Source organism: Apostichopus japonicus, chromosome 17 (assembly GCF_037975245.1).
Source record: "Apostichopus japonicus isolate 1M-3 chromosome 17, ASM3797524v1, whole genome shotgun sequence".
Classification (NCBI taxonomy): Eukaryota; Metazoa; Echinodermata; class Holothuroidea; order Aspidochirotida; family Stichopodidae; genus Apostichopus; species Apostichopus japonicus.
The window spans coordinates 5,247,239-5,272,915 of record NC_092577.1 but is presented as its reverse complement, the minus strand read 5'-3'; the positions used below and the strand labels follow the sequence as shown (position 1 = coordinate 5,272,915).

Genomic DNA, 25,677 nt, shown 5'->3' with positions numbered 1-25,677 from the left:
GATGACCGTCGGAACCAAATTAAGTTAGAAACACTGCTAGTAGTCCAGATTGTATTACTACGCCGTATTCAATTTTTGAGAAATGACCTTTAAACATCTACCGCTCATCGATGAAAGTAGCTGAACTGCTTAGTTTAAGACAAAGACGATTAGGCCAGTTCCTCAGATGCTGAATTAAAGAGAAAACAAGAGTTTCATGTCCTCCTTTTACATGTTTACATTGTATTAAAAATCTGCTAAGGGACATATGGTGTTAAATGCCATATCGTGGTTCTCTCTGGGGTTCACATAAAGGTAAAAGTTCATATTTTGGCTGAATTATTATTACTTATAAAAAATGGATTAATGAAGCGATTCGGGAATCTAGATGGATGGGGAAGTAGCTGTGATCCACGCAAATGACAATGACGAAGAGTTGCACTAGGTTTATCCAATTTATTCAGTCTAGAAATAATAAAGTACTTACTTACTGCCAACAAAGGAATCGAACAAAACAAACAGCCTCTGTAATGAGAAGAGAAAATAAGAACTAAACACTTGTCCAGATAAGCCATGTATACACTGAAAAAATAAACTAGTCAATATTGCCACGGACTAACGTTAAATTAGTCTGTAACGTAAGTCAATGCACACGGACTAGCAAAAATCTTCGTTTCATCGCTGCTTCTTAGTCAGTTTACACTGACTAAGGGAAATATAATCGCAGCTTAGTCGGTGGCGACGGACTAAGGTATTTTAGCCCATGGACTAAGAACGATACGGACACCCGATTTACGCCATAATCGTAGTTTAGTCGGTGTCGACGGACTAATGTATTTTAACCCACTTCGATTCACTTCAATTTGGAAACCGAGAGGCAACGGCAGCTTGCTGGACTTGGCATAGTTTCATACGATCACTCTAAGCAACTTTCAACCGTAAATCACCCAAGAAGGTCTTTAGAAGAATGGAGGTATTAACTGCCATCATCGGCCTACCTGTTATTCCTTTAACTTGAAGGTAAAATTAAAGTTAATCGTTAGGCCACTGGCACTAGTACTGTATTATGGTTAGTGTAACGCTACCGTTGTCACGGTGGCGTTTCGCAATACACAAGTGCAATGACAGTGAGTAGCCTATAGGCTTCTACTGGGTACTGCAGTGCATTCTCAACACTAAAGTGTGCATTCTAAACACCAATTAACAATGTGTTACGTGTGTATTGGGCTAGATTGAACAGTGGCACATAATCTTCTAATTTATTCACAAACAAATGCTGGAACTATAAGTCTCAATAGTTTATTTGAAGTCCACACGAGTCATTTGGTAAAGATTTCCTGTAATTTCCCATGTGAATCTAAATGGGTAGGCTTTGTGATATTGAATAAGCAAGGCTAGACCTTCAAACGTACAGTCACAGTAGGCTGAACAAATTATGTTGGCTAGTCAACGGTATTATATGTTGCGAGCAGTCAGGATGCACGCTTCAGTTCTATTTAACCTTTTCATTTATCATTTTTTAGTATTTAATTTCCGGTCACGCCCAGGAAACAATTGCGACATTCCTTCACGGTCGACTTGTTTACTGTAAGAAGTATTAACCGTTTTTTCTCAGGAAAGCTTGATAGTCTGAAGTTATTATAACATGTGCTTTTAGTATACTGCCAAAAGAGTAAGTTGTTGTATTTGTATTGATATTTTATGTAGAAGTAACGGAAAATTTAGTATGTTTAGTTTGGTCTAATTGCACGTTTTTTTTCTGTCCAATGTAGTGCAGGGTTCACTTGCGCGAATTCAAATTATTCTGTTTATGTATATGTATATGCATCGATTCGTAGATTATGATGTTTTTTTGACATTTATTTGTAATTCAAGCATATCTGTTTAGTAGCAAAGTTTAAAGGTTAAGATTAATTAGTTTTCTCTTTTTGATCCTAGATTGAATGAAACTCATTGACGTAAATAATAGATCAGATGATACAGTTTAACGCAGTTGCTAAAACTCTGGGTATTCTCTAGTCTTCGTCGGTCCATTATGTACTTTAGTACTACTAGTAAGACTAAATCAAAACGACCGAAAGACAAACTTAGTGTAACAAAGTACTGATTCTCCTCTAGCCTAGGTCTAAACAGGCTTGTTATGTGAGCAAGCAAAATAACAACTAAAAACGATTAGGCCTATAAATAAGTTGGCTCAGTGCATTTCTGTTTCTAAAATTTTATATTTTTAAAGATCATAAAAACAAACAAAGATTTAGCCCATGTTTTATTATCTCTGTATTCTGGGCATTTGATTCTGGTTGCAATGGTGATGACACTCTCGTTCAAATTTTCAGCTTTATACAGTCTGCTTCAAACTTTGGGATTGTTTTTTGAGACTATAGTGGAAGCAAATCTCACATAACTTTGTAGTGACAACTTTATTTTATTTTTTTCAAATGATGAATACTTTGCTGTTTCTTTTTTCCAGCAGGAATTGAAAAGCCAAATATCTAAGTCAAGGGTGAGGTTTCCTGTGATGTACGACACCAGTGTGGAGGCAACAACAGAAGAGGAGAACTGTGTTATATATGGCTTACAGACATGTTTTAAGATGATATATTGGTACCCTTCGCAGAACAAAAGAGTTTATCCAAGAGTCCAAAAGGCAAAGGAACAAGTACCATAGAGAAAAAAGATGGAAGAGTGAGTTTAACTATTGTACCCAACTGTTTAATGATATTAAAGATCCTTTTCATAACCTGTTTTTAAAAAAGAAAACAGTCTAGTATATCATTTACGTGCAAGCTTCATAAGTTTGGTCAAATTTTCACTGATCTGTAGAGCGGGAGTCCAGAGGTTTTGGTTAGCTGGGAAGGTAACCAATTGCCTGGTACATCACAATGTTCACAATGCATTCCTGTATATGAAACCTGACGACTGGCAAACCGACTGTGGTGGATGTGGCTGGGAGAGCAATTTTAAAGTCACCTAATAGCTAACCTAGATCAGCTTTCATGGTAACCACATCAAAGTAAGAACAATGTGTCAGGTATGGCCCCAAGAGCAACAAATGGCCATCGCCAGTAATTATTGGTGGTGGGGTACCCCTGCCAGTGATCAACAATTGACCCCTCACGGCTGACCTAGGTCAGCTGATGAGGTAACCACTTGAAACCTACTGGAAAATGTTGGTTAGGACTTCAGATACAAGGGATGGGCATTGCCAGTAATTTTTATTGGTGGGGTACCCCTGCCAGTAGACCCCCAATATGCCCATCCCCTCATTGACCTAGGTGAGCTCATGATTTGACCAGTTGAAACCTACAGGAAAATGATAGGTATCACTTTATATGTAAGGATGGGCATTTCCAGTATTTTATATTGGTGGGCCACCACTGCCAGAGTCCGCCCATCCCTTACATATATAATCCTGTCAATCATTTTCCAGTAGTTTTCAACTGGTTAAATCATGAGCTGACCTAGATCAATGAGGGGGGGGGGGATGGGCATTTTGGGGGAATGCACTGTGAACATTGTGATGTACAAGGCAATTGGTTACCTTCCCAGCTAACCAAACCCTCTGGGCCCCCGGTCTATTGGGATCATTATTAACATGATTAACATAATTATTAAGCTTTGAAAAATAACTTGGTGTTATGATGTGCAAAGCTAATAATTATTTGGTAAAGCTGCTATTCCTGGCCTATAATTTGAGGGACCTAGATTTAAATGTATACCTCCCAATATGTTATAAAATTTTAATGTAAATGTATGTTTATGATAATGTGAGTTATCATGTGCTATATCTGTATCTGTGCTTACACGTATATCATATTTTCTGTTCACAGGTCAATAATGGTGCAGATTTTGGCTTCCTGAAGACAAGTGGGAGGCCATTTGTAGTTAAGAGAAACACTCTTTGTTCGTGAAGACTTAACTGGTGTCGATTTGGGGTACCACTTTAAAAGGAAAGTCATGAGGAACCCTTGCCCAAGATTCAACTTTGCATTATTGTGCAGTGCTATACTTTTGCGATTCATGTTTGATCCATTAACTTGTCTTAACTTTGTTGGAATAAAATCATATTTTCAGATTTTTGTTTACAGCGATTTCTTCTCTATCTGTCAAAAGTCAGCCTTTGTAGACATCAGAAGTTTTATCAGAAATAAATACTGCCAACGTACACATTATTTGTGTTTCTTCTGCTCTCTTTTCTTTCAGTGATGCTAGTCAGTGAAACTAGTCTGGTTTAATTCTTTCAGTGATTCTAGTCAGTGCAACTAGTCAGTCGATACCGACTAAGAAAGGTTAGTCGGGAGAGGCACCATCCTGAATAATGTAAAACCTGCTATAAACTAGTCGGTGGCTCATATAAATTAGTCGGTAAAGACCGACTAATGTCACCAACTAATGTAACTGACTAATATACATTTACCGACTAAGAAATTGTTGATCGACTAAGCTGACGGACTAGGATGACCGACTAAGAAATCCAACTGACTAAGGAATAAATTAGTCGGTATAGCAACTGACTAAGGCTATGTTAGTCGGGAGAGGCACCAGATGGACTAACGTTATGTTAGTCGGTGAACCAATTTAAGTTTTCAGTGTACGTTACCAGGGGCGTATCCAGGATTTTCTAACCCGGGGGGCGCGAATTACTATCTAAGCGGAGCGCCACCATCGGTTAGCGCGCAGCGTACAAGAAAATTTCTTGTTTTAATACCACCCAGATCACCGCAAATGGCACTTCTCGGGCTTGAAAATAACCAACCAGGTGTACACTTTTTGCCTGAGAACCAAGTATTTCCCAATAGTTTTTTCCATCCATAACCTTTTTGAAGATTGTCACCAGTCACAAATCATGTTCGACCTCATCGCATCTCCCGTGGATCATTGCTTTTGTAGGTGATTTTACGTCGCGGCACACAATATCCGTCAGCCCCACTTTTGAAGGTTTCAAGCCCATTATTTGTTCAGAATTTGAACAATCACGTTTCTCGTGAATAAACTAACCTCAAAACATACCCATAATGTTGCGCAAAATTTCATCTATGGACAAACAATATAGAACAACCGCGTTCAACCCCTAACAGACCGGTCAATATTGCACGAGTAGAGGGAAGTGTGATGAAGATTGTTGGTCGGAAATTTTCGAAAATTCAGACAGTTAATTTATTGGTGTACAAATATTAAAACCTGTTATAACGGCTATTATAAAACTTCGTTGAAGGAAATGAAAAAATAGCAGATATTTCCGAAACCGAACACTACACACATAGGCGTAGGAGGCGGGGGGCGGCTGCAGCCCCTAATTCGCCATTACTTAATGTAAAAAAGAGTTTTGACATAATTGGACCGCCATGCTTTTTCTCCATCTACATAAGACATTTCGTCGTCAAAACATACCCATAATGTTGCAAAAAATGTCATCTATGGACAACCAATATAGAAAAACCTCCTTCAACCCCTAACAGACAGGTCAAAATTACACGAGTAGAGGGAAGTACCATGAAGAATGTTGGTAAGGAAATTTTCGAAAATTCAGACACAGTTAATTTATTGGTGTACAAATATTAAACCCTCTTATAACGGCTATTATAAAACTTGGTTGAAGGAAATGAAATAATATCAGATATTTCCGAAACCGAACACTACACACATAGGCGTAGGAGGCGGGGGGGGGGGTCCTGCTGAAAGAAAAATAAATTGCAATGATGAATAGCTAAAGGAAATGAAAAAATATATCCTTGATAATTAAAATCAAGTTCTAAGCTTGGTCGACTAATTTGCCATTACTAATGTAAAAGAGAATTTGACATAATTGGACCTCCATGCTTTTTCTCCATCTACATAAGACATTTCGTTGTTTACATTAGCATCCCGCGGTACACTGCGCAACTTTCAGTGACCGTACGGTAGCCTATACATGATGGCATGCGATGTAATAACCGATGCTGCTTATATGGTATTGACATTCACTTGTTGAACGCGCGTGGAGCGCGCGAAAAAATTAGGTTATATTTATCGGGCAAGTCGTTACAACCCCCCAAATCAAATTGGGTTCCTATGAATACACACATCGACAGTTTTGAGGCTGTTCATCCTGGAACCGCCATTTTCATGCTCACTGATATGATGTGATATCTGCTGTTTGCTTTACAAATTCGAAAAGGTGCGCAGCGAATAATTTGCCAAGGGAGGGGCGAAGCCTGTTGGCAAACTATCTAAGCGTAGCGCCACCACGAGTTGGGGCGAAGCGTACAAGAAAATTTGGCCGAAAATGCCTCACAGGTCGCTGGAAACGACACTCCCCATGCCTTGTAAGTTGCATCTAAGCATTTTCTATTTTGAAATTACTAGCGATATCATAAAAAAATATGCTCGGGGGGGCGGTCCCCCCCCCTTCCCGAAATGCGTCATGTTCCCCGACGACGGAGGTCGAGTTCGAGACCAGCCACAGTTGGTTTCATAGCACAATTGTTTAAGGCGTCCATACACACACACGCGTTATGATAGACCATATATAGTATTTATATAGATACATTACTGAGAGAGGAAAAATGGAAACGTCAAAAATGGAGTTGTCGGTGTAAGGGGTAGGGTGAGGCGCACGCCCCTTCCGAAGTCCTCGATCCGTCATTGGCTACCCGGCCATGTGTATATAATAGGGATCAGCGCTGTAATGATGTCACTGTTCCTCTTTCTCTTCCCGGTGTCTTGGCAGTTTTCTTTTACTCCCTCCTTTTCTCCGTTTTCTCTCTTTCCTCTTTTTCTGTTCCCTTCCTTCCTCTCCTCCTCCTCTTTTTTCCCTTTTTCTTCTCTTTTTTTTCTCTCCTCTTTTTCTTACCCGGGGGGCGCGCGCCCCAAACGCCCCCCCCTGGATACGCGCCTGCTATAAGCCCTATTTCATTGTGGAAGAGTATGTGGTTAGGTACTATGGAGCAGAGAACAAAGTAGACCTGTGTAACATGATGGGTAGCAGTACTCACCTAATGAATATGCAAATGGTATAAGGAAGGGCAGAGAACTTCCTGAACCTGTCCAGATGACTAAGACCTTGGGAGACCAAAAAGGGAAAAATTCCACTCTGTCACATTAACATAACAATTAACCTGCAGTGAGGAGCCAACGCTATTATCTATTTCCCATTGAAGGAGCATTCCAGCTGTTCGGCATATTTTGAAAACCGGAATAGCTATAGCAACGTTACCAGCTTTCCAATTCTTCTTTTTCTTGGACCATGACATTTCAAGACTAGAAATACTGTCGGAATGGCAAAGGGCTCTGGCTCTGGCTTTTATCTCTAGTTCGTTGATATGCAACTCCCGCCTGCAGGGTTCCCACTTCACTACAATCGTGACGTTGTTGAGGCACGCCCCCAGCTCCTCAATGTAGCGTCTGAGGAGATAGAGGTGAGGGGTTTCGGCATCTGGAAGGGACGCCCGTGCGTTCTGTTCTCGCTTATTAACCACCATGAGGGATGGGCTGCGTCTAGGGTTTCTAACGACATGGGCGTGTCTAGGATACATCGCTCTGGATCGAAGAAGTGGATGTGAAGTTGGAGTGGAGTGGAGCGGATCACGTTGAATTGAGCCTCTTGGCGAAACTTTCCCGTTACCAGCTATTCGTCGAGTAACACGTAGTGACAAACACTTCTTCGACCTAGGTCCGCTACCACGGCGCCCGATACTCTTATGAAGATTATTGGGGAACATGTCGGGCCAAATGGTGGCGCCACACATTTGAAGTGTTTTCCCTTGCAGGGGAAGGCGAGAAACCGTTGGCAGTCGACATCAGTTCGACGCAAGCTGCCCAAATGTTCTACGCAAGGTTGGGATGACTAACGCAAGTCTTTTGAGATAAACATTTGTGGGCCAATCGGAAGGCCTTGTTCAGTGATTTGAGATTTATCTCCAGGACCTGTCCTTTTTGGGTGTTAAAGAAGGAAGAGCGGAAGAGGGGATCCTCCTTTCCCGTCGTCTCCACTGCCGCTGTGCCTTGTTTCCAGTCGCTGTGCCTTTGTCGCTGTGACTTGTTTCCAGTGTTTAGATCTTTGGTCTGGTGGGTCCTCAGATCCCAGTCTCAGCTTAAATATGGATGCGGCCTTTACGAAGCGGCCTCCACGGTGGGAGGGTGGTTCCCCTCGGTTCCACTTCTTTCTCATCCGATCCTACTCTAGACGTCCGGTCGTCCTTGAAGTCTTCGAGGCGATCCCCTAGCTCTGATAAAAGCCTCTGAGGGTTGGACATCCAGCGCGTATGGGTCTGAAACGAGAGGGGAAATTCTCCCCGGAACACGTGGTGGGGGCACAATTGATGGACCGGCGGATCTTGTGCCGCCGGAGGAGTCGAAAAACTCGCCGTTATCGGGCCTGCTCTTAAAGTCGTCGTTTAGTTTGGAGTTGGTTTGGGCGCCGCCTTTGGGTTTTTAAACGACGAGCTGTATGTTTTTTTTAATAAACATATAAGACCTACGTGATTTTTAAATGTTATTATTTTTCATTATTCAAGTTGAAAACATTCGTGATACTTACTGTATATGTTGCTTGCGGTCTGCGATGAGGAACAGTGATTTTGACGCTCAAGAAATTGCCAATTAAATAATCCAGAATAATAGCAGATCTAAAATGAACCACGCAATATTTATCCATGGTATATCTTCAACGTTTGCGAGACATATATACCTTTACCAATATCTGTTGCTTAGAACACATTCTTAACATATTTTTCATGAATGTTGGGGTGTTTCCAAAACTTACGTAGCTAATTCATATACGAACAGCGGTGACTAAGGACATGTGCATAACAAATTTATCTAAATTTAATTAAGTACTTTAACGTTAACTATTTAGCTATGAATATCTGTGGCTGAATACATTTACGTAACATAATTAATTCATGAATACCTGAGCCTTAAAACACTTAAGTAACATCTTTCTCTTTAAAAAACTGTAGTCCACAGAACCTTCATGACTTTTTTATCTATGAACATTGGGGCTTAAAATACTTATGAATCATGTTTACGGACATCACTTACATAATATACTTATCTATATCAGAATATTATCTATGAATCTCGGTGGCTTATGAAACATTTAATTTGTTGAAGAACTTATTCATTACGTTGTGCCCACGGGCAAGGCACTTAATCTCTATTTTCTCTCTTCACCGGTGTATAAATTGGGACTTTTTAATATAGTTGCGTGCGCCGGTTTGTGGCTGCGCCCGACGGAAGTACACCAGGGGACACGTATATGTGATGCACTGTAGTGCCACATGAGGGATTGTCTGTGACAATTTACTAATGAACAAGGATTAAGTGATGTTAAGTCGTACAAGATGACCTTGGCTTTGAACAAGACTGTAAACCTTCAGCTTAAATATATAATAAATAATTGCATATATAATTGTACATATATGGTGTTATTTAACTCTGTCATTCATTCGAAAGGGTTTAGAGTGGCGGGATTTGCGGATAACTATCAGATCTATATACACTTTGATAGCCAACAACAATATATAAGTTTTACACATGACAATTTGAAATGTCTCCAACAATTCAGAACTGGATGTCTCGTTTCTTTCTGAAGCTCAACTTACAAAACTACAATCATGTTACTAGGCAATAAATCTATTTTAAAACAGATTGTAATTCGTGGGGTTAATCTCCATGATAGGCACTCAATTCGCTTCGTTAGTGTTGCCGAAAACCTCGGTGTTCATGTTGACCACCATCTAGCTTTCAATACTCAATTACACAATCTCTAATGACTTTACTCTGATCCGTTATATTTCTAAAGTCAAATATTTTCTTCCACGTGACCTTGTGAGAAATCTTCTAATTTCCCTTGTTATTTATAGAATTGACATGTGCAACTATCTTTACTATGGTATCAACTCGAATTTTATAGCAAACTACAGTCTCACCAAAATAGCGCAGCAAGGATTATTTATGGTCGTAGCAGGCGCGATGAGGTATCTGAAATTGTTCATGATTTACTCTGGCTCCCAGTCAAAGATCGGATTTACTTTAAAATCATCTTTGTCCATAATTGTATTCACAATACTGAAACCTAATTACTTGAGAGAACTTATTGTTGTTTCTCGTCCTGACAAATTACTCCTTGTCATCCCTAGAGTCCATACAAAGTATAGCACCAGGGATTTTGCTTTCAGTGGTACAAAGCTTTGTAATGCGCTCCCTACTGTTACGTTGGAATGCGAGAGGTCTCGATAACTAATTTTTAACGAGACACAAGCCTGGGTTCGTTTCCGTAAGGAACACAGACAAATTGACGAGTCTAGAGATTTTAAATAAGAACGTAAATATATTGAACAATGGATTTCGAACCAACAAAACAAGTGGTAATTACAAATATATAGAAAATTACTCACAAACTTAACAAGATAGGATACACTTTAAAACACGCTGGTCTCTTCCAACGGCGATATCCCTCAGCGGCCACGACCTTGATGACGACGATTCTCGGTCAGTTGTACCGCGAAATTCACTGGTCCTCGACGAAGTTTCTCGCGATCCCAGAAATAGCAGTCACCTTCTTTCCGGCGATGCTCCAAAATAGAAGACGGACTTCCAGCCACAATAGAGTGAAGCACAAGTCGAACTTCTCGCCGACTAAATATTACCAGAGTCAGTCCAAAATCAGCTTTATAGCCACTAACTCCTGGCGTAACGAACTTCCTCAACGGAGACAGAAATTCTTCACCTTCTCCGCAATAACGACTGAAAACTGTAGTATCACAGTAAAGTCCTCTTCAAACTTCTGAATGGAAGTGTAGAATCAATCTTGGTATCGATATCTCAATCCTTCAGAAAATAGTGGTAGTTGAGCACTGACGATATATAGTACAATGATATAATATGTGTCGTCGCTTGTATTCGTACAGAAACTGAGAAACTCTCCGATCTGGGCGGGTTTATATACGATTCGCCATGTCAAGAATCATCTAGATCTTTCTCGATACACTTGACCCAGTTTCTCTTTTCTTGGAAGTCCTTTGCATCGCTCGCGAACATTCCAGAGAATCCACGAAGATGCCGTGCACAGCTTACACGCGATTCCACGTAAACCGACGCTAACCCGAGACCAGCGTGTCATCATAAGGAATATACCAGAACAATCGTGTATTATAACATTCTGACACGGTAACCCGACCTAATTTCTCAAATACTGATTTATCACGTAGGCAATTTTGAAGACTTTCTATATTATAACATTAGGTTTCTCACTAGCAGTGACTAGCGTTAGGCTACAATGGGCCCTCGTAACACTACCAACATACGCCTAATTGTAGGCCATGACCCCTTCAAACGCCAATTAAAACATATGTTCTTTACAAATTGTCTGCATATGATATGGTCTAATTTTGTTTTTTAGCCCATATGTGCAAGTCTGTGTCGTTGTGGCACTGATAGAAGCTGGGCTTTATAAATGTTGTTTGTCTGTCTGTCTGTCTGTCTGTCTGTCTATGAATATATGTGACTTAGAATACATACGAAATAGACGAATCTAATTGCGTGACTTACGAATAATATTTATCAAAGAATTTGTATGACCTAACTAACTGATTAATCTATGAATATCTGTGGCTTACAAAACTACTTACACCGGGCTTACAGAATTTACATTATGGATTTATCTATGGATATCTGTGGCTCATGCCATTTACATAATGGAAACAGACTAATCTATGAATATCTGTGGCTTACAAAAACATACGTAATATAATTGTTTATGAAAATCTATGGCTTATTAGTTCACTTTTTTAATATATGTGGCTTACACCACTTATAAGGATGTATAGTAGTCTATGAATATCTATGGCTTAGATAGCAGATTAATCTATGAATGTCTGTCGCTTACAAAACTATACTATTTCACTTATTTATGAATATCTATGCATATCTGTGTCTTAAAATACATACGAACTATATTTGTCTAGGAATATCTATGGCTTACATAGAAAAAGTATATGAATATCTGTAGGTAACATCACTTACATTATGGTTTCATCTATGATAATCTGTGGCTCAGAATACATACGAACTATATTTGTCTAGGAATATCTATGGCTTACATAGAAAAAATATATGAATATCTGTAGGTAACATCACTTACATTATGGTTTCAACTATGATAATCTGTGGCTTAGAATACATACGGATCATATTTATCTAAGAATGTGTATGACCCATGTAGCAAATTAATCGATGAATATCTTTGGTTTAGAATAAATACGAAAATGAAAAATCTATGATATTTGTGGCTTACAAAACTAAATTACTTCACTTATTTATGAATATCTATGCATATCTGTGAATTAGAATACATACGAATAATATTTGTCTATACATATGTATAGCTGACATAGCAGATTAATCTATGAATATATGTGGCTTACAAAACTAAATTAGTTCATTTATTTAAGAATACTTTTGGCCAACATCACTTACATAATGGATTTCTCTTCATATCTGTGGCTTAGAATACATACAAACCTGATTTGTCTAGGACCATGTATCGCTTATATTGCAGATCAGTGGTGTAATATAAATACAAATAGGATTAATCTATGAATTACTGTGGCTAACATCACTATCATAATGGATTTTCTATGAATATCTGTGACTTAGAATACATACGAACCATATGTGTCCAGGACCATATGTGGCTTACATAGTAAAATATTCTATGAATATCTGTGGCTTACATCACATTCATTATGGATGCATCTATGATAATCTGTGACTTAGAATACATACGAATCATATTTATCTAAGAATATGTAGGACCTACATATAGTAGATTAATCTATGAATATATGTGGCTTAGAATATATACCAACAATATTTGTCTATTAATATGTATGGCTTATTTGGCAGAATAAAATATTAATATCTGTAATCTAATATACTTACAAATAGGACTGATCTATGAATACCTGTGGCTTACCAAACTAAAGGATTTCTTTTATTCGTGAATATCTGTGCCTTAGAATACATACAAACCACATTTGTCTAGGAATACATGTGGCTCACATAGCAAAATATTCCATATAAATCTGTGGCTTACATCACATAAATTATGAATTAATCTATGATTATCTGTGACTTTGAATACATACCAATCATATTTCTCTAAGAATATGTATGACCTACACGTAGTAGATTAATCTATGAATATCTGTGGCTTAAAATACTTCTGAATAGGATTAATCAATGAATATCTGTAGCTTACAAAACTAATTAGTTCACTTATTTATAAATATATCTGTTGCTTACATCGCTTATATAATATATTTATCTATGAATATGTGGCTTAGAATACATAAGAACCATATGTGATTAGGAATATGTATGGCTTACAAAGCAGAATATTCTATGAATATCTGTGGTATAGAATAAATACGAATAGGATTAATTTATGAATATCTGTAGCTTGCAAAACTAAATTAGTTCACTTATTTATGAATATATGTGGCTAACATCACTTACATGATATATTTATCTATGAATATATGTGGCTTAGAAAACATACGAACCGTATTTGTCTAGTAATATGTATGACTTTCTTGGCAGAATAATCTATAGACATCTGTGGTCTAGAATACTTACGAATAGAATTAATCTATGAATATCTGTGGCTTCCAAATCTAAATGACTTCTCTTATATATGAATATCTATGAATATCTGTGGCTTAGAATACATACGAACCATATTTGTCTAGTAATATGTATGAATTACATGGCAGAATAATCTTTGAATATATGTGGCTTAGAATACTTACGGAAGGGATTAATCTATGAATATCTGTGGCTTCCCAAACTAAATTAGTTCATATATTTATGAATATCTGTGGCTTATCAGGGGCGGATCCAGGATTTTGAGAAAGGGGGGGCCCGACATCCCGATGGTAGCACTTTAGTGATCTGCGTCCTGGGGGAGGGGTCTAGGGGTAGGGGTTGTCCCCCTCCCCCTTGGAAATTTTTGGTTAATTGTGAGTGCTTAGATGCAAAATAGTGAAACATTTCGCCAAAAACTAGAAAAACCAGAAACGTTGCAGACACGCTTTTTTGTGCACATATTTTTTCTCGATAGACACATATATAACAACGCTCAACAGTGCATGTACAATGGATACACTATTATTGCGTCGATTCGTTTTTTCTTTTGCGCGAAACTTATGACACCAGATTCACCCCAAGAAAAAACATAAAACAAGATATATTCAATGAGATAATTATGATATACTTATTAATGAAAGGGGGGTGTAGGCGGTTTTACACTATTTAACGCAACGTAGTCGCCAAGAACCTGAAGTATTTTTAAGGGAGGGCCCGATAATAAGCGGAAACGGATCACCGACCGAAAAAATATCGGAATTTGTGGACTATTTCTTGCTTCCTATTGTATTAAAACAAAGCACCTATGTGAAAGACACAAATCACGTTCTGAAAATTGTGGAAGCCACCCCGTTACCAAAAGCAGTAGTAATTGCTACACTCGATGTCGTCGCCATGTATACCAATACTCCCCAAGAGGAGGCATTAGATATATGTCAAGAAGTCTATGAAACGGCGGAAAAAAGCGAATATGGAATAAATAAAATATCTTCCATATCCATGCGCAAACTAATTGAACTTATTTTTAACAAGAAACTGTTTCGAGTTCAATAACCAATTCTATCTACAAAAGAACGGTTGCGCCATGGGTAGCCAAGCCTCTCCGGAAATCTGTGATATCGTCATGCATAGACTGGAAAACCAGATTTTACCGACAGATAATAAAATCTTAAAATGGCTCCGCTATAGAGATGAAATTCTATTGCTTTACGACGGTTCACCTCAGGAACTTGAACAACTAGTAAACAGGTTGAATGAAATTCACCGCTTCTTAAAGTTTACGGTAGAAATATTACACACCGAGGTAACATACCTAGATTTGAAAATCTTCAAAGGTCCAAAGTTTGAAACCAATGGGAGGGGGTGTCCCCCTCCCCTTTGGAAAATTTTTAGTTTTGAAACGTCCTTAGATGCAATCTGGTGCATATTTTAAGTCAAATTTGGCACCGTAGAATTTCCATCTCGATAGTATTTTTATGGCAGTCGGCAGAAGAAGAATTAATTGGGACCAATTATCGAACTGTGTTTTCTCTTTCACCGATCGTTGAAATAGTGAAACTTCGTGATGAAAATGTTCAGAAAACTTTCCGGTAATGAGAAATAACAACATTCATTGATATACAAGCGAGAAACGTTAAAAATTGTGTACAATTCGTGAGCCGTGTCCTTAAGTTTTCCACGGAGAACGAATGACATCTGCGATAACGTCATTCTGAACAGAGGATAATAACAACACGTTGTCACACGATAGCACGACTCATGGGCTACGGCCTATACGGAAGCCTTTAATTCCATTTCTTTCACTGAATTGCCGGCGATTCTGGCACTCGTCTAGCTGAGCCTGGCTACAGTAGCCATACTGACGGCCGTGACATTATCAGTTATTTGCCGAGAGGTTTTTAACTTGCAGGCGTCGGGTGATTGGATTGGTGAATGAGTTTATCAGATGAAGAACTGGAAAATCGAAATAACCGATAAAGAAGCTCCCGTTCTCCTTTTCTCTATTCAGCTTTCCTTCTTTCTTCCCCTTCCGCTCTCTTCACCTTTTCTCCTTTTGCCGACAGACCCAAAATTTGCCGACAGCCACCAAATTATTGGGGGTGTGACACCCCCCACAACCCCCCCCCCCCGCTCGCTACGCCCCTGCACGCGGAATTATCCAAACTGCTTCCAAAAGAACCGATTCTAGCCTACAAAAAGGCCCAAAATCTCAAAGTTTTATTTGTTAACTCATGGTTTCATACTAACGAAGAATCAGCTGACTCTCAAGGTTCACACGAAGCTCTTTTAGATGCTCTTATAGCTGCACTATGAGTCCATAAAAACTCGTGCACAGAAAATAGATGCATTTTGAGAACGAGACGCCCAGGCCGAATATAAAATATTCAAAGGCTACTACTGATGAAGCTCCTCCTATAAAGTTTGAGAGCAGAAACCGGTCTAGTTGGTCATAAGAACCTACACTAGTCTCTCCTACTATTAACAGTACACTGAATTCACCTAATAGGTGCAATTATGTTTCACCACGAGGAGCATGCTATAAGTTCATGTTCCTCGGGCCCTCCCTTAAAAATACTTCAGGTTCTTGGCGACTACGTTGCGTTAGATAGTGTAAAACCGCCTACACCCCTTTCATTCAGATAATTATGATATACTTGCTAACTGTGCATTGATTTTCCCTGACAGTAATAGTCAGCACTATAGTACTGAACCGTATCTAATTAATACGTGATGTCGCGTAGGCCTGATAATTGCCTTAGTTTCAAATTTGGAATAAAAACGATCGCGTTTCAGGGAAGAGCAGCTGGATATATATTAGGCTTTTCTTTCACCAAGTTATGCCTATTAGGAATTTGAAGTACTCCCACATAAAGAAAACGCAACTGATTTCCAAAAAGGGGGGGGGGCCGGGGCCGGGTCGGCCCCCCTGGATCCGCCCTGCTTATATCACTTACATAATAGATTTATCTATGAATATCTGTGGCTTAGAATACTTAGGTATAGGATTTATCTATGAATATCTGTGGCCTCTAAAACTAAATGGCTTCTCTTATTTATAAATACCTTTGAATATCTGTGGCTTAGAGAATACACACGAACCATATTTGTCTAGAAATATGTATGACTTACATTGCAGTATAATCTATGACTATATGTGGCTTAGAATACTTACGAATAGGATTAATCTATGAATATATGTGGCTTCAAAATCTAAATAAGTTTACTTCTTTATGAATATATGTGTCTTACATAATTACCATAAGAGGTTTATCGATGAATATATGTGGCTTAGAATACATACGAACCATATTTGTCTAGAATATATATGACCTACATAGTAGATTAATCTATGAATATCTGTGGCTTGGAATACTTACGAATTGGATAAATCTATCACATCTTTGGCTTACAAACTTACATAATGGATTTATCTATGAATATCTGTAGCTTCGAATACATACGAACCATATCCGTCTTGGAATATGTATGGCTTTGCATAGCAGACTCATCTGTGGTTATCTGTGACTTAGAATACATACGAATCATATTCGTCTTTTAATATGTATGGCTAACAAAGCAGAATAATCTATGAATATCTGTGGCTTAGAACACTTACGAATAGGATTAATCTATGAATATCTGTGGCTTCCAAAATTCAATTATTTCATATATTTATGAATATCTGTGGCTTATATCACGTGCATAATAGATTTATCTATGTATATATGTAGCTTAGAATACATACGAACCATATTTGTCTATTAATATGTATGACTTACAAGGCAGAATAATCTATGAATATCTGTAGCTTAGAATACTTACGAAAAGGATTAATGTGTAAAGTAATTTGGCCTGACGTTTCGATCCTAGCAGGATCTTCTTCAAAGGCTGAATGACAAGTAACAGTAACAGAAGGGACAAAACACGCACAGAATACAGACAGGTTAATGAGCATGGTGAGCACAAAGGGATAGATGTAAGGGGATTAGTAGACAAGGGATGGAGAGAAGAAAGAAGGAAACCAGCAGGGGAAGAGGAGAGGTAGAAGATAAACAGTTGGGGGACAAAGAGAGGATTAATAAGGGAAGGGGGTAGGGAATATCCTGGAGAAGGACAAAGACAGAAAGGTGTGGAGAAAAAAGGGTGGCAGACAGCTATGAGAAGAGGAGTGATGGGGGGGGGACAAGGGGAGAAGGAGGGGTGAACAGAAGAAAAGTTAGTCATGTCCTTCCTGAATGTTGAGCCCATGAGGTTGAATGGTGCAAAGGCGTTGCATCCACAGCCTCTCTCTCAGCTGATTCGTACTAGGTCAGGACGGCTACCTAAGGATTCAATCTCCTGTAGGGACATGTCGTTAATGGTATGGTTGGGAAGGTTAAAGTGTTCTCTAACTGGGGTCTCAGTCTTCATGATGTTGACTGTGGATCTGTGACCATAGAATCGCTTGAGGGTGGTTTTGGTTTCACCAACATACTGGATGCCGCAAACTCTACAAGAGATCAGATAGATGACATTGGTGGTTGTGCAAGTGATGTGACCCTTAGTCTTGTGTGTGAGTTTGATGCTGTGGCTCGTGATGGAATCGGATTCAACAATGTGGTGGCTGCAGATGATTCATCTCGAAGTACGATCACATTTGAAAGTACCATGCTGAATGGGTGTAGGGTTAGAAGTTAGAGGTAGAACAGCAGCACGCACAAGAAGGTCTCGTAGGTTGCGTATTCGTCTGTAGGCGATGGTGCGTTTTTCAGGGGCGACTCGTTGGAGTCTATCTGAAGTGAGGAGAATGTTGTGGTTGTTAGAGGTGATTTGCTGAAGAGGAGGAAGATTTGGGTGAAAAGTAACAACCAGAGGGAGCGTGTTGTCGCAATCTCTTCTCTTTTCGTCCTTCACTGCCAAAGTAGATGATCTGGAAAGAGAGCTGACTCTCTGAATGGCTTCACGCACCCTTCTGGCACTATGGCCCCTGGCAGTAAGGTGTATTTCCAAAGCATCTGTATGGTGAATTGCTTGCATATCAGCTAATCTATGGATATATGTGAATAATGATACTTACGAATAGGATAAATCTATGAATATATGTGGCTTACAAAACTAAATTAGTTCACTTATTTATGAATATCGGTGGCTTACATGACTTCCATAACGGATTAATCTATGCATTCCTGTGCGAAACACATTTTCATGAATATACAAGATATACATTTCAGATGTATCTATAAATATATGGCTTATAACACCTACATAACATATGTATTTGTGAATATCAGTGGCCTGCAACACTCACATAATAAATGTATATGAATATATATGGCCTACAATACTAACATAATAAATGTATCTATGAATATATGTGGCCTAGTATACTAACATAACAGATGTATCACTGAATATCTGTGGCTTACAACACTAACATTACAGATGTATCTTTGATTATCTGGCCTACAATACTTACATATCAGATGTATATATGAACATACTGTATGTGTCCTACAGCCTTAACATTACAGATGTATCTATCAACATATGTGGCCTACAACACTGATATAACAGATGTATCTATGAATATATGTGGCATGCAAAACTAACATATAAGATGTATCTATGAATATCTGGCCTACAACACTAAAATAACAGATATTTCTAAGAATATTGTGGCCTACAACACCTATACATAACATATATATCTATGAATATATGTGGCCTACAACACAAACATAACAGATATATCTATGAATATCTGTGGCTTAATCACTAACATAAAAATATATCTATGTATATCTGTGGCCTATAACACTAACATAACAGATATATCTATGAATATCTGTGACTTACAACACTAACATCACAGATATATGTATCAAATATATGGCTAACAACACTAACATAACACATATTTATGAATATCTGTGGCCTACAACACTAACATAACATATGTATCTATGAATATCTATGGACTACAACACAAACATTACAGATATATCTTGGAATATCTGTTGACTACAATATTAACTTGACAGGTATATTTATGAATATATGTGGCCTACAACACTATGATGACATATGTATCTATGAATATCTGTGGCCTACAACACTAACATAACAAAAGTATCCTTGAATATCTGTGGCCTACATCACTAACATTACAGATGTACCTATGAGTATCTGGCCTGCAATACTTACATATCAGATGTATCTATGAACATACAGTATGTGTTCTACAGCCTTAACATTACAGATGTATCTATCAACATATGTGGCCCACAACACTGTTATAACAGATGCATCTATGAATATATGTGGCATGCAACACTAACATATAAGATGTATCTATGAATATATGGCCTACAAAACTAAAATAACAGATATTTCTAAGATTATCTGTGGCCTACAACACCTATACATAACAGATGTGTCTATGAATATATTCAGTCTGTGGCAAACATTACAGAATTATCTATGAATATATACACAACAACAAAAGACCATTATTAAGCCTACGTTACATAAATAGAAACAATGTGTTACAAGCCTTAAACAACGTTTTGGTAAGTAGGTAACTTACTATATATTGACATCACCGAAAAGTGCACATAGCATTGAACTTGACACGGTTTCATTTTCAGGATAGGTTGTAGCTGTGGCGATACTGTCGATGCCGCATCGAGAATGGAATCGAATTTGGCAGGTATGCAACTATGCTGTTCGGTTGTGCGTTTGTACATATAAATACACGGGCCTTTCGTGAGCTTCCGTTCTCAATTATTTTGCATTTGATGCACTTGTGCATCAAATGCGCACGTTTTAAAGTATATCTAAGGCATACTTTTTCGGGAAGGGGAGATAAGGTGTGGTGGAATGCCGAGGTAATGTTGGTTGTTGAAATACAATAAAAACAAACAAGCTGATGTCCGAGTTTATTATGATTGAAATAAAGAAACTATTGCATCCACTTTACAACCACACCAGCAATCGCAAATAGCATGATTATGCATAGTAAATATACCAAATTATCATTTGATAGTTTTAGTGCATTTCCATAAACCAAAGAACCCACTACCTTCACTATTCTTCGCAGAGAAAAACATATCTTTTTGATATTTCCCAGCGAGGCACGGTGTGAAAAATGTGAAGAAACACTTGTATACTCAACTGACATATTTTCATAAATATGTTTACGCTTTTATCATCAGTGATTAAGATACAAGCGAGATACGAGGCAAAGAAAATAATGGATTTACTTTCGTGGTCTTCAAATTTGAAGAACTTGGAGAGATTGAAATCAAGGTACAGATGGATAGGCTAAATATTATTCACTCTTAAAAGGAGAATGAAATGTCAGATTTCTTATAATCGCTGGTTATGTTGATTGACTTCTCCGTGAGCTAAGTTACTGAAGTTTTATATTGGGAGTGGATTAAGTAATTAGGCAAGTTTTGTAGCGATTAAACTTGTTTAGTTTCCCATTTGGTAGATATGTTTCATTAAGTCCGAATTTTAAGCACACTTTTTTTTCATCGATAGAATAAACGGCTTAACTTGCCCATACGTAGTTAGTCGGAATTACAAATAATGGTTATAATTACTTCTTGGGTTTTTAATTATTAAGGTTGATTTGTATCCGTTGAATACATTTTGTAAATGGGTCTCAATGTATGTCAATAACATTGTTCGAGTGCAACTCTTCTGGTGTTAGTAAGACAAACCGGAACATGTAGATTAAGAAAAAGTATACTCACGGTTTTTCTTCTTCATCTGTTCCCTTCCTTCCCCTTGGTCCCCTTACTGTCCCTAGTTACTTACCACGGACCGGCGAAGCAAACGATCAGTCGATCATCACGATGGACAGATAGATTCCGACACAACTTAAAATTGGAAATAAATATATCCCCTGAAAGTATCCAAGGCAAGGGTATTTAAAATGGCGCCGTTTGATTGTTGTGTTCGGTACAGCGTATGGGTTTTCCGTTCAGTTCAGTGATCTACGCAAGTTCCGTCATACTCTCAATCACTCCGAAAAAAACAAGAAAATCCTGTATTCAGTTCCAAGAAAACGTATATTTTGTTCCGAAAATCCTGTATTTAGTTCCGAAATCCTTTATTTAGTTCCGCAAATCCTGTATTTAGTTCCGAAAATCCTGTATTTAGTTCCGAAGTCCTTAATTAGTTCCGAAAATTCTGTATCGAGTACCGAAAATCCTTATTTAGTTCCGAAAATCCTGTATTGAGTTCCGCGAATCATTTATTTAGTTCCGAAAATCCTGTATTTTATTCCTTTACGAATCCAGTCAGCCTCCACGAACGCAAGCAAATGATGTAGTTAGTTCCGATATTGTGGGTATCGAAAATATATATTATTCGTGTCTCAGTTCGGAACCAAATGTTATATTACAATGGCAAATTTCCTTACGAATATATTTTGGTCAACATATTTAGTATATATGGCACCAAAATATTGCCGAAATATCCGGTATGTCGAATTTTTAGTATAATGCGCTCTATAATGTTAAACGAGTGCAAATTGTTCGCATTGACTTATAGACATGACTATATTCTCCAGCAGCTTGTTCATGTGGAATAAACGCGAATTACTCCGTTTATATGATCTGCCAATGATAAGCCATATAAAATTGTTCCATTGGAAACCGCGATGAGGAACATTTGTCAATAAATAAGACTGGTACTAATATATAGAGGTTACCAAAAACAAAGGAATACCAAAACTGTGGAGAAGATAATCCGACATTCCGAAATGTGCAAATGAAGTTACTTTTGAGAAAAGTCACCCAAGATAGAACCTGTGCAAACAGACAAATTGTTCCACTCTCAACCATGGCAGTCCCATTGAAGGTATAGTGGTTAAGTTGTCAACTGCTTATAATGAAAGCCCACATACAGCGTACACAGACAGGCCCGCATGTGTAGGCCTATACAGTGCATCATTAGATCAGCTAAACCAGTCTTTTATCTGCCTGTATGGCATTATAGCTGTTCATTTGATTAACAATAAAGCAAATAAGTTCCTGCTACTTTAATGAATAGCTGATGGAACGCACAATGCGATAACGACATTGTGATTATCTGCATCAAGGAGGTATACTTACCCTGCCTAATCTAGCCTTGATGCGCTAAATCCGACCACTGCAAAAGAAAGGAAAAAGAGAGAGATAAGCCTTTTATAAGAGTTTGGATGAAAGTATCATGGAACGGACTGAACGAATACCCAAGTTCGGCCGTCTAAGGAGAGGACAAAAGAAACGAAGAAACATGATGATTTTGTTTTATATTGATTATATTGTATTCACACCAATCTATTGTGACCGGAACTAAACCAACATTACCGTATCAGTCTAAATAACACCCGTACTTTATTCATCTCGTATCATAACGATCAAGTTTTATATACTGAAATTTTTGCACAGATTTGGAAATGTTAATCTTATTGATCATAATTTCTTTAATTGGATTTCCCTCTGAGGTCACGACAGATAACGGCGAGTTATGGCACGATATGACCGTTAAGACCGACAATGCCTGTATGGTGACGTCACACATTTTGCATGTGAAATATTTCTACTTCGAATTTATTGGTAACTAATCAAATATATTAATCAATTGAGATTGGTTAATACTTCATGAAGTTAAATTGAAACTAACGGATGCGGATGACTAAAATATATTTATTCCCGTATATATAAATGTTTCTCCTTTCAGGGAAAAGGATTTGAGAAAACGTCATGGCTACTAGGTCATTTTTTTGAAGCAGACAACAAGCTTCAACTGAATTATAATGATGGATATACCTACACGGGACTCACCAATTTTTTTTGCAGTTCTCTTTCCTTGGGATGACGAAGACATTTCGGATTCCGTCAAAATGACGTCATCATCACAAACTGGTGCACTAAGTAACGCTTTAGTTATTTCTTCGTATTTTCGTTATAATCGTGTATAGTCTCATAATTCATACGACTATTGACTCATGCTTTCATATGTGGATTTTTTCATTTAAAAAGAGAACGGTTGAGATTTATACATTTTAACAAATCTAGCCTTTCTCATATCAAATTTGCTTTTTTCTTTGTCATTCATGCAAATTTATTCCTAACTGTGTTTTCTGGTCTGTTCTTTGCATAAAAAAAATATATGGACTTTAATGTTTCTTGCTCCAAAGGTTCATTGGTGATCTCAATATTCCTGATGACTGGCAGGTTACGTAATAATGTTTTTGCAAAATCGGGGTCATTCCTCTACGAGTTACTGCCGTGAAGGTATTACCGGCTTATTAGTTGTGCCGGATTACCCAATAAGAAGATGAGGCGAGGAACAAATCGACAGGAGTTTCCAAGGCCAATTGTCCCAAGGTCAAGAGGGCCCCATAGGTCCTCTAGGGTCCATCGTGAATAATACTCGACAAGACATACCAAATTTCTATTTTTGGGATTTGCTAACCAAAAGCGGTGAATGGATCAATCATTATGTTGTCTATTGGATAGAAGGATTAACGTTTGTTCTAATAAGGTAACAATTGTACATTTATTATAGAAACACATACATAGATAGAATGTATTGTTGTTATTGTCCAATTCTAACATCAGTGTTGCTAGAAAGCATACATTCGAACCCTTATACAGCCTCTCTGACAAAGGCAATTCCAAGCTGTGACCAAATACTGTGAAATAACTCTTCAAACGTACCAGGGATGTAATACTTGTATTTACGGGAACCCACTATAGTCGCTTATAGTCGCACTATAGTCGTTTTTCGTGGCTTAAGGATAATTATTTGGTGTTTCATTTGAAAAGATTGATCCTTTAAACTAATAGTCAAACGAGTTTTTCGATATATTAAAATGCAAGAAGCTAACAAAATATGTTATGCTTTATTGTTTGCGCGTAGAGAATGTTAAAGTTACAAATGCAGCAGTATTGTTCTTAACTATGTGTGATTTAGTGGCTCTGCAAGACTTTCCATGGCAACCTGTGAGTATATATTCTCAGTTTAAATTAAAGATATTTAAGGTTTTGGTTGAGTCATGTCACTTACAACTATGGGAAGCGTGTTTTTTTTTTTTTTTTTGATGTGATGTTAGGCGTTGGGTTGTGTAGTTTTGTACAAACTATAATGTATGAAGAAGGCTATAATGTTGTTGAGGTCAAAAGTCACATGGTTAAATGGTTAAATGTCAAATGTATATATTATACCACTACCCAGTCTTACCCGATACACACAGAGAACACAGTAACTAGCTACTGTAAATCTTGGTACTGTTTTGTACCAAAGTAAAAGCTGGATCGTGCTATAAATCGGTAGCAAGTGCTATTAGGATTACCGTAAAAACTGAGGATATGTGTTATCCCAACAAATCTAGTATGATACATTTATTGAAATTACACATATCCTCAGTCCTACTGTAATCCTAATAGCACATGCTACTGACTTATTATGTTAACAGCACTATCCAGTTTTTACTGCGGTACAAAGCTTTACGATTTACAGTAGTTACTCTAATCTCTGGGTGAGTCGGTTGCAGTCCTAAGAGCCTGAGGAGCATAAACCTAGCCTATACTTAGCCCTTTACTAAATCTGTTACGGTAGGACATGACAAATGGTTAATACAACTAGGCCATATAGTACAATATTGTATCTGGCCTTGTCCAGTTATGTAGGAACTTAGCTTAATTGTCAGTCTTCGAAATTTCCAAAACTGTCTACGTGCCACAAATGGTTAGAAAGGCGGTAACGCGTGACGCGATGGTATCGCGTTCAATATGGGAATGGGAAAAGTCGCAGTTTTGTCATGTGGTTCACGTTCGCGTCCGGGTACGGGTCAAGCATATAACTTGTAAACGCGTGCGTGGGTACGCGCGATGCATAAACTGCATTGTGCCTAGACGCGTAGCCTAAGTATATTCACTGTGTCTAAGTGCGCAAGAAGAGAAATTCGACCTAGTCTATGTAAAATTACCTTCCCATGGCACATTTGAATTTCACTGATTGACAATGAGTGGTAATCTCTCTAGTGTTAAATTTGTCAAAATGTACAAACGAATATGAAAATTACACAAT

At 38.0% G+C, this 25,677-nt stretch overlaps 1 protein-coding gene and 1 long non-coding RNA gene across 4 annotated transcripts in view; one reads left to right on the top strand and one right to left on the bottom strand.

The window, feature by feature from the left end:
* Positions 1 to 25,677, bottom strand: part of LOC139954660 (E3 SUMO-protein ligase NSE2-like) — a 78,729-nt gene that overhangs the window by 21,360 nt on the left and 31,692 nt on the right. Inside the window, exon 1 of one of the 3 annotated variants that reach the window (XM_071954572.1) lies at positions 21,348 to 21,378. The exons of the other annotated variants lie outside the window; for them this stretch is intronic. Within the exon in view, the coding sequence (XP_071810673.1) occupies positions 21,348 to 21,363 (16 nt within the window). The 5' untranslated portion in view covers positions 21,364 to 21,378. Of the gene's footprint in view, positions 1 to 21,347; positions 21,379 to 25,677 lie in introns of those variants that run through there. 3 annotated transcript variants of the gene reach the window in all.
* Positions 563 to 4,572, top strand: LOC139984709 (uncharacterized). The gene is made up of 3 exons (XR_011799153.1): positions 563 to 999; positions 2,450 to 2,664; positions 3,810 to 4,572. It is a non-coding gene; the product is annotated as an uncharacterized lncRNA (long non-coding RNA).